The following is an 11,392-nucleotide window of genomic DNA, read 5'->3' on the forward strand; positions in this document are numbered from 1 at the left end:
GTAGAAAAACAAAGATTTCACAAAGTGTTGTCTTGTAATTAATTTAACGATTCCAAACCCGAAAATGAAACGATGACGAACATTTAAAATTTGTGATAAAGTAATGCTCGTAATGTTGAAAATAAAAGTAGCGAAAATAATAGTAGTGAATATAAAGATTTAGCTCGTCAGTAAATTTAGACGCCCGAGTGAATAAAATTAAATAAAGGAGAAACAAAATTGGGTGTCAACAGTATGTAAAGCTGTCCCTTCTTTCTTTTGGCATGTCTTAGACTTAAGTGATGACTGATATGAACTTTGGGGTAATTCCATTCATAAGCTTTGAGTGATATTATGATTCTTATTCACTTCTTGACATTACAATTCTCAAGTGATTGAGCCTTCCTCTTCAGTTTTCTGTACGTTGGATAACTGTCAATACATAAGCTCCTATTCTCAAGAACTCTGTAATAGCTAATGTCTAGACTTCTATAAATTGTTTCATATGATCTTGATACATGGTTATGACTTCTAAGTCTCTTGATATATTCTATAATGACATTCGAGGGATACTTGATAGGATTGTCGCTATTAATACTCAAGTGTTAACCCTTTCTTCTTATTCTGTTTGAGTCTTGATAATGTTTTAAATTGCATATGGTTTCTCACTACTCTCCTCGTGTATGCCTCAATATATCTTTCATCGAGTCCCGGGCCGGGTATGTTATCGTGCACAGTTTCACTGCATTGTTCACCGAGTCCCTCACTAAAGGGCTGGGTACGGTATATATATATATATATATATATATATATATGTGATGATATGATGACATGTTATGGCGGCCAGGAGGGCATATGATGACTTTATTCACCGAGCCCCTCACTAGAGGGCCGGGTACGGTATATATGTATATGATATATGACATTGACATGCATGATTTATGTTTCAAAGGAAAGTGTTTTGGTATTCTGGACATTGTACTTGTTTCCTGTACTCCTTATTTCAGTTATGATCCTGTTTACTGTTTTTCATGCTTTACATGCTCAGTACATACTCCGTACTGACCCCCTTTCTTCAGGGGGCTGCGTTTCATGCCCGCAGGTGCAGATACTCGCTTTGGTGATCCGCCAGCTTAGGATTCCCTTTCTGCTATCTTGGAGAGCTCCGTTGTTCTGTAGCCTAGATTTTGGTACAGATCCCTTTTTGATTTATCTATGTATATGTTGTCTAAGGGTACGATGGGGCCCTGTCCCGTCATATTTCACTGTTGAAACTCTTAGAGGTCTGTAGACATGTATGTGGGTTGTATTCAGATGTGATCAGTTGTGTTTATGAACATTGTGTATGTTCTGTCGCTGTAGCAGCCTTGCCGGCTTGCTTATATTGTCGTGTTGTTGTAGCAGCCTTGATGGCTCGCTTGTGTTATTGTTTTGTAGTGGCAGCCTTGTCGGCTTGCGTAATGTTTTAATGTGTAGTGGCAGCCTTGTCGGCTTGCGTAATGTTTTAATGTATAGTGGCAGCCTCGTCGGCTTGCGTATGTGAATATGATGCGATGTTATTAGTTGAGGCCTATAGTGTCGGCCCGATAATGTTGACATGTACGTATTGGTGTCCAGCTCGGGCACTAGTCACGGCCCACGGGGCTGGGTCGTGACACATGGATATGGAAAAAATCTTTAGAGGGAGCGTTTCCCCTGAATGGGCGCGATACAGTACGAATTATTTGGATTAATTGGGCTCAAATGCGGATATCGAGCACCAAACAGAAAACCAGAGAACATGAAAAATGAGGTAGAAGGTTCCATAACTTTTGAAAAGTAGACCTTAAAAACAAAAAACAAAAAACAAAAAACAAAAAAAAAATTGACTTAAATAAATAAGATTAGAACCCAAAAGTAATTAATTAAAAAGCTTTAAAAAATTTGGAAATTCTTGTGAGGACTACAAAATTCCCTAAGTTTGTCCTTATATATATATATATATATATATATACATATATATATATATGTGTGTGTGTGTGTGTGTGTGTGTGTGTGTTTGCTTGCGCGCGCGCGCGCGCTTGATTCCCACAAAAGCTAATCAAAGCAATCCATTATGCACCACTTACAATTGTATTTATATATAACATAATTTTACAAGTATAAATAATACAATGAAATGAAAGGTATTATGAAATGTAGATCAACTCTAATATTTTAACTTTCAAACAATGAAAAAATCACAATTTCTTAAAACAATATTACTATCGTACTATTCATTTTATCTCCTTGTAAGCAAATAATCAATAAACTTTATCAGTATTATAATTAAAACATAACTCCTTCATGAATAAAAATAAAGTTATTTTCAAATAGTGAAATAATAAAATATGACAATTTTGATACACGTGACAAAATACCAATGACAAGTGAAAATGTACAATTCGGCTATGTATTTTTAAAAGAAATATCAAGTGATATTCACCCTCACGAAAGTCTCAAATAGTAAATATGTAATACTACGACTTGTTATTTGAGCTACACCCAATCTTCCTATTTCTATGGATGAAAAACTATTAAGTATTATTCATTTGTTAAAGAATTATGAGGGTCAATGATTTTAACTAAAGAATTTAACATATAATTTGTGTAAGAACTATTAGGCGAGACCCGAGCATTTGGCATTAGGCGTGTTTAGAGCGTACAGTCGTACAATCTGCACTAAGCCTCGCACGTGAGTCCCGAAATATTTTACCAGTGTCCCACCTCGAAACGAGTTCTAAAACTTTCTTTTAAAATACTGGTATCAATTAGTATGACCTCATAATAGCCTATCGAACTAAGACGTGAAGATTGATGTTGTAACGTTACAAAATAAATGTTTTGGTGAGATTTTCTGACCAAGGTCGGTGCTTCATCAAATTGGAAAATCGTTGGGCTTGCAAAATATTTTATTTCTTCATCTGCAGTGGCGGCAATAAATATAAAGGTAATACGCGCACATGGCTCCATTCTTTTCATTTCCTCTTCTGTTTTCTTTTTCTTTTATTTTTTTATCCCTTCACTAGGTCGGCCCCTACTTGTAGTTTAAAACTTTAAATATGTCTCAACCTACCAAAGTTTTACTATGTCCATCTCAATTTATGTGATACTATTTAATTTAATATAAAATTTAAAAAATAAAATTTATAGTTTAAAATAAACTTTAGATATTTATGTAACTATAAATCATTTCATTAAAGATAAAAAAATATTTTTAATGTTATATTATTTCTAATTATTGAAAGATAACATTATTTTTTAACCGGACTAAAAAAAAAAAGTATGCCACTAAATTGAAAGAGAAAGAGTAATGATTTATTTTAGAAGTTCTTGTTCTAACTTCTACCAGTGATGAGATGTTTATAACTATACAAATGTCTAAACTTTATTTTAGGCTATAAAGTCTTTCTTTTTTAAACTTAATATCCATTCAAACAAAACTACATAAGTTGAAATTGGAGTAACTTCTAACATTTCTGACGAAATTACATGCAACTCCTCAAGTATGAACTGAATCACTAAAGTCCAACGTTGTGCTTTGCAATTGCATGCAACTCCTCAAGTAGGAACTGAATCACTAAAGTCCAACATTTTGTTTTGCAACTGCATATGCCATTTTTTGGAAAATAAGGAAAAGTCTTTTTCCTCATTTCCCGACAACTTATTTTATGAAAAATAGAATGTATTGCCAAGGAAAGGGAATGAGCCTTTCGTGTGTTATTTTCTCCTCTTGCAGTGATTACCTTAATCTTAAAGTACGAAACTACAAACAAAAGGCTTCCATTTTCTTAAATTTGGTTCCTGGCAGTCTTCGAGAATATAGCTGATAGCTCCGATGAGAAAAAATAATAAAGGACAAAGGTGCAAATTTTGCGATTTAAAACATGAATATCCCTCGATATAAAAGTAGCGTATATATACCTCTGTCGTTATAAAATAATGTAATATATCTCTGCCGTTATAAAATAATACAAATATACCCCTGCCGTTATAAAATAGTGTAAATATACCCCTGCCGTTATAAAATTGTACAAATATACTCTTTTTACTGACGGGAGTTTTTATAAAAAAATAACTTAAATGGTAGGAGTATATATATATACTACTTTTACAATGAGGGAGTATTTATTCTCTAAATCGCAAGAGGTATATTTACACCTTTGCCCAATAATAAATTTAACGAGAAAATAAAAGGAGAAGAATGTTCCTTCAAAATAACATTGGACAGTCCATTAACAACTTCTCTTGAATTAAGGCGCATTCCACGGGAATACATTATATTCAGTCAAGTATAGTAGTTATATTCAACTATTCAGCTCTACTTCATACACAGAGGGACAAATTTAGCTCCAAACATCCTTAAATTGTATGTAATTAATTTCCCATGTTCAGCATCCGAAGTTTCTCACACAAAAATTTCCTATCTATTTCCTATATCAAGAACCAACAAATTAATATGATACTTATAAGCAACCCCTAAGCTAAACTATTCACAAATTTTGTCTGACTAAAATAATACTCCTATTCTATAATTTAATTTTACCGGTGCTTTAATATTCTCCATCTCTCTTTCTAGTTACACGAATGTAGCAATAAACAGCAGCAAAAATGGCAGTAACAAGACCACCAATAATAACCCCTCCACCAGCAACTGACTTATCTGAATGATGATGCTCTCTTTCAATACTCTCTGGTGCTAATTCTCCAATGGAAGGTCCTTTTTCAACTTCATTTTCACCAGGTGCATCTGCTATGTTACTCTCAGTACTTGTTGTTGACAACAAAGCTCTATGGACCATCAGTTTTCTTGGATATGCTAGTGCAATACTTCTTGTTGTAGATCCCTCTGCCACTTCTTGAAAATACAAGACCCCTAGTAGCAAAAAGTAAGAGAAGAAAAATCTGAATCGACCCATTTTTGTGAAAGTGGAAATCTTTGCAAAAGCAGCAAAAAGAATCTTTAATGGGGGTTTTTGCAAATTTTAAATTGGTTTTTGAGTGTGGTTGATAATTATACTACGAGAATATTTTGTGGCAGAGAGCTTAGAAAGTCTTAGAAGTATCTGTGTGAGCTACAGAATTGGGTTTGAGTGGTTGGTTGGCTGTGTGTATAAATAGAGGAGAGAAGTTGTGAAAGTGTGTGTGGAAACTAAATAAAAAATAAAGAATAAAATATAATTGAAGGTTGAGAGGAAGTTTCAGCCTTTAAAGGATGAGAAGACACGTTGGGAAAGGTGTCCAGCTGGGGCTTTAGATGGGACCCAGTTATGCCCAATGGTTTGGAGAAAGTAGTTCAAACAGCTTTATTGGTCATAATAGTAATGTGAGATGAATCTTTAATTTACACGTAAATTTATGCAGCGGGAAAGGAGAGTGACATCAAACGGAAACAGAGAAACAACAGCTGGAAGAATGAATAAAATGTAATCATCCGAAAAGATTGTTGTGGAGAAATATCCTTTTATCTTTAACTAAAGATTTCAGAATCGAGTCCTTTTGTGTTCGAAGGTATATTTGTTAGGGAGTTTTACCTTTTAATGTGGACTTTTTGACTTGAATTTAAATATAATCGAGTTTCAATAGAAATACCGGACATTTTTCTCTATTTTTGCCATAAGAGTCAACCAAATATAATGCAACCCAATTCAGAATTTCCCGTGACCAAAAATAGCTCCGATTGCATGAGCCTACAATAACAACTACTGCTATATTATCTTAATCTCAATTAAGTTAAGAGTTGATTATATGAATTTTGCTATCAAGATCGTTTCATTTGATCTCGGTTTAATCTAATATCATATGACCTCAATTTACAACTATCAGCGACTAAACTAAAACTCTTTTAAGCTATTTCATTTTATATAAACCTTGTTGGGCAGAAAGGACTCCTTTTGTTGTGTCCAGCTTTGATAAAGAACTTATTTAATTTCCTTTAGTCAATCAGTGTGGAAATTTTAATAATTCATGAGCAAATGTTAGTAGGAAGAGTTCATTAAATTAGCAACTTCACGATTGGCTGGTTTTATCTTATTGATTGATATAGAATAACGCGGGACTCAATGAAATTTGTGAAGTTGAGAAGATATTCAAACCAATTCTTACTCAGAAACGGAAAGAAATAAAAGGAAACTTTTTTCTTTGTTGGTTTTCGAGTGTTATTGGAATTTAAATCCTTTCTAGGAAAGTATTAGACCTAGTAATATAAATAAATGCTAGCTATGATTTATTAAGTAGGACAGAACATAGAACCTAAGGGGTCATTTGGTAAGTAAACAAAATTATCCCAGGATAAGATAGGATATCCCATCTTTAAGTTTGGTATAAACTTTATACTTTGTTTGGTACAAGGTATAAATTTATCCTAGGATAAATTTATACCTTCTACCAAATATGGTACAAAATTAATTCCACAGTCAGTGTTGGGATATCCCAGCTAATACCGTGTACCAAACGACCCCTAAGAGTATTCAATATTGTAAGTTACTTTCTCTCTTGATATTAATAAAAGTGTCGACAGTTTTCCGTGGACTAGGATCACATCTATCCGAACCACGTTAATTATTGTGTTTTTATCGTTTCCGCGCTAACAATTGATATCAGAAGCCTAAAGGTCGTGAGATCTAGAAGACGGGGAGACTATGACATCTATGAAGTTTGAGGCAGCGAATTTTGATGGGCGGAGTAATAACTTCAAGATCTGGAAGATCAAGATCATGGCATTGTTACGAAGAGAAGGATCAGTCTATGCTTTGGACGACTCGTGTCTCGAAAATATGAAAGAGGCCGAGAAGCAGAAGATTGAAATGGATGCGTTTAGCGCAATTTAATTATCCTTAACCGACAGCGTGTTATGTGAAGTCAGTATGACTAAAAATATGACTTGCTCATTTGGTAAGATTGTGCAAGAATTGAGAAAGTTTTGATAGTTTTCACAACTTATGGAGTTTTTATATCTATAAGAAAAAATACAACTTAAAAAATTTAAATTGCATGTCCAAACATGATTTCATCGCGTGATTTTATCTCATGATTTTATCTCATGACTTTATCTCATGATTTCAAATCATGCTCAAACACTTTTCATATAATAAATAATATAATAAAGTGCTACATCATCTTGGTGATACTCCTAATGCTTGTTGGACAAATTTTAAATAGGAAAAATGTCCAAATGTACTCCCAACGTTTGCTATTTGTTTAACACATGTAATCCTTTTACCTTTTGACCATAGAAACTTCTACTGTTATCTTCTTTTCAAATATGTCCATACAATTGGCAATGTATTGATGTGATTTGGTTGATATGATATTGGAAGCCACATAGGATTGTAGTTTAGACCTTTGGTCAATTGTTCGAGAGTCTATTTGGATCTTTTTAATATTTAAGGGCATGCTTCAAACTATAGCATAGGATACATATAAACAAATTTGATAGTTTAGGAATAAATTTAGATCATTTATTTGTTTACGTTGACGATGTCTGAGTCAAGCTCAACAATTGTTAGATGGAGGGGTGAATATCCATCCGATCGATGAACTTAATGATACAGGACTTTTGTGGAGCAAATCAAAAAGTAATTAGAAGGTCAAATATATAGAGGGCCCCTTAAAGTTGGCACCAGAAAAATGAAAAAGAAGTACGTAAGATTGCTGCAATCAGGAAAGCAGCATGGCTAGGCTCAAGGAGACAAGACAATATTATTAACAACCAATAATACAAGTTATGCAACCCAAAGATAATTAATGGGATTGGCTTCTTGTGCATGTGGTATGGATTTCGCCTAACAAATGTGTGGAATCCCTTCTAATTTAATTTGTGATGCACCAATCTCTTACGCTTCTAATCTTATATCTCTCTCCGATATTGGACACAAATTGTCATCCATTTTTAGGGTGGCTAGTGGAACACTCTACCTGTGCATTATTGGACAATAACACTTGATCTACTATTAGCTCAAACTTTTATTTTCTAGTTAACTTATATATAAGTCCAGAGGGGAATTAGGGTCGGATTGGTGAGTTTAACTAAACGTGTAAACCTATTGCTTTCAACTCAAACTATATGTATATATGCAAGAATTTTTTTTTTTTGAAATATATTCTATAAGATATAGAAATCAAATTATGAAATTACTGATTCTAAACTTTGAATTAGCGTTTGCCTAGGATTCATTGAGCAAACTGTTATGAAAATTCAAGGTTCTTAAGAACCAGTATTTTGAAATTAAAGTGCAGTAATCTGTCAATTAGCTGGCACCACAGCTGGGATACAACGGTTAGACGTTAGTTTCCTCTTTTATTTAGTACTCTCCCCAGCTATCTATCTAACTTTTAGACCTTGTGATAGGTATATTCTGTAGTATATATTGTATACGGTAAAAACCGGACGCGAGGTAAACCGGTGGAGCGAGGGGGCCTACTGATCTGCCTTCTTCGTCATTGGAACGACCAAGCCCGGTGACCCGAGCATTCGTGGCCGTTGGTCCGGGTGGCCGTTGGTCCTAGTAGCCGTTGGTCCGGGTGGCCGTTGGTCCGACTAGCCGTTGGTCCGAGTAGCCGTTGGTCCGGGTGGCCGTTGCACGCGGGTCACGCGCCAGTAACGTCCTGTCCTGGTCAACTACCCACCATGCGTGTGTCAGACGGCGCCGTCAGTCTAATCCCACCAAATCCGTGCAGAGCTGTCCTTGTTGATATTATTTTATTAGCTCACATCATATGAGACCCATGGAGGTCACACTATAAATAGAGCACATCCCTCTCCTTTGTAGGAGCTGGCTCCCTGAGATCAACAACATTTTTGTACTAGAAGATATATACAAATCTCTCTCTCAATATTAGGTTTTGGTCCGGAATCATTGTGTTCATCTCTATTACTTGTTCAAACAAATAATACTTATATGTTAGTAGATGTATAAATCCACAGTGGTCCTCTAAGCATCGTCGTTTTCTTCACATCTTAACCATACGAATCTTGTATCCATCAAATATATCGAGATTCAAACACATATCCTATACCCGCGTACAAATTCAATTGATTTACCAAATTCGGGTTAAACAGTTTGGCGCCCACCGTGGGGCTAGGATAATAGTGGTCTTTGATCTTGATCTCTATCTTACCCATCAAAATCGGAAACATCTGTTGTCCGTCTCGGAAGAAACGGACCAAATGGCTAACAGTGGGCAATCTGGTCACGTCAACAACAACGAGATCGTGGCCGAAAATGAAAGCAGCGGGCCGCGAGGATTGCCAAACCCCACTGACCCTTTAAATACTAACAATTCGATTACTTTGTCCGGGACACAAGTCCGGAAAGAACCGGATACCCCGAATGATAATATTGACTTGCGTTTAATTTTTGAAATGTTGCAGGAACAGAGAGCGGCGATTGCTGCACAGGGAATCGCAATAGCCCGGTTGCAAAACGGAGGAGATGAAGCAACCCCGGGGAAGACGAAGGGTGTTGTCGAAATCGGAAGAAACGAGCCACGGATGGTCGAGAGTAACGGTTCCGGAGCCGGTTCCTCCACCGAGGTTCTAAAGATGCTCGAAACTTTGGCAAAACGGGTAGACTCGACCGAAAAGAGGGTCGAGACGTATAACTCCCGGGTGGATCAAATACCGGGGGCTCCACCTTTGCTAAAAGGGCCAAATTCGAAAAGGTACATTCAAAGGCCTTTTCCTCCGAGTGCGGCCCCGAAATTGATCCCGAAGAGGTTCAAAATGCCGGAAATCCAAAAATATGACGGCACAACGGACCCTTGCGAACACGTGACCTCATATACCTGTGCTATAAAAGGCAATGATATGGAAGAGGATGAAATCGAATCCGTGTTGCTGAAAAAATTCGGGGAAACTCTGGCAAAAGGAGCATTGACTTGGTACGATCATCTGCCCGAGCATTCAATCACTTCTTTCGAAACGCTCGCCGATGCCTTCATAAAAGCACACGCCGGAGCCAAAAAGGTGCAGGCTCGGAAGGCGGATATTTTCCGTATATCCCAAAGAAATGATGAGTTACTGCGTGAATTTGTCAGTCGGTTCCAAAGGGAACGAATGGAGCTTCCCCCGGTTCCGGAGGAATGGGCTGCACAAGCTTTCACAAAGGGGCTCAATGTTCGGAGCTCGACTGCTTCGTTCAAATTAAAGGAAAGCTTGGTGGAATACGAGGCCGTGACATGGGCAGATGTCCATAACCGGTACGAGTCGAAGATTCGGGTGGAGGATGACCAACTCGAGCTTCCCCCGGGGCCCGTAAATATGAACAAAAGTCTGGAGAGACCAAGGAAGAATTACGAACCGGAGGCCAGATCGTCGAGGGAGAGGTACCGGCCATATTCTCATCCGGAGAAACCAAGCTTCAGGTCGGACTAAGGTATGGACTCCTCGTGTTTTTCTATTGACCTCTTTCTTTTTTTGCAGGAAGTCAAGTACCGGATAAAGTTAGAATCTAGGTCTGAAAACACGTGTTGCACTCTTTTCCTTAGTACGGTTTTGTCCCAAAATGGGTTTTCCGACTAGGTTTTTAATGAGGCAACGAGTACAACGTGTTACTCAACAAAGATAAGGGACCAGCACCCGGAAACTCGAGGTCACACCCTCCGAAGTGGGGGCTTGATACCACTCACCCGACCTCGCAGCTCGGATAAATACTAGGGGACTTATACCCACATCGAGGTTTACCCCGGTTAGTGGAAAACGGAGGGGCTCAACAAGTCAAGACCGGACCAAACGATCATAATGAATCGTGTCCCATTCAACATTTGCTACGGCAAAACTAAGGCCCGGCCACCGGCCACAGCCTCCGATGTAAGGACCAAACGATCATAATGAATCGTGTCCCATTCAACATTTGCTACGGCAAAACTAAGGCCCGGCCACCGGCCACAGCCTCCGATGTAAGGACCAAACGATCATAATGAATCGTGTCCCATTTTTCATTTACTACAAAGCAGAAGGAATTAAAATTCTCATATGTACAAACATTTTGCAAACGCAAAAGCTGGTATAACAAAATCTTGGGTGTCTTTCTGTTAAAAGGACTTCGCCCCGATGGTAACCGCCGTATTCCGGCACTGCCCCACTCACATACTCTATATCGAGGATTGTGCCCGAGATTCGACAAAGGCGACAAGGTCACAATGACCCAAGCCAAAGCTCGGCAAATTCCCCCAAAACGGGGAATGCTACATCAAAAACTTTGCCAAGGTTGAAAAAATACCGACCCTGAAGAAAATGCCTATCGTAATTCGGAGGCATCTGAACTTATGAAGCATCGGATAAGTCCCACGGGCACGGTGAATTAACGACTATAAGTCGACCTGTCCTAAAACGGACCAACGATCATGACCAAAATAATGGCAAACATTCAAAACAAAGAAATAAGAAGGTAAC

At 37.5% G+C, this 11,392-nt stretch overlaps 1 protein-coding gene across 1 annotated transcript; it reads right to left on the minus strand.

Moving 5' to 3' along the window:
* Positions 1 to 4,175: 4,175 nt before the first annotated feature.
* On the minus strand, positions 4,176 to 5,140 carry LOC132618942 (uncharacterized). The gene has a single exon (XM_060333926.1). It carries the CDS (start codon positions 4,914 to 4,916, stop codon positions 4,551 to 4,553), a length of 366 nt encoding a protein of 121 aa, XP_060189909.1. The 5' UTR covers positions 4,917 to 5,140; the 3' UTR covers positions 4,176 to 4,550.
* Positions 5,141 to 11,392: the final 6,252 nt, after the last annotated feature.

Source organism: Lycium barbarum, chromosome 11 (assembly GCF_019175385.1).
Source record: "Lycium barbarum isolate Lr01 chromosome 11, ASM1917538v2, whole genome shotgun sequence".
Classification (NCBI taxonomy): Eukaryota; Viridiplantae; Streptophyta; class Magnoliopsida; order Solanales; family Solanaceae; genus Lycium; species Lycium barbarum.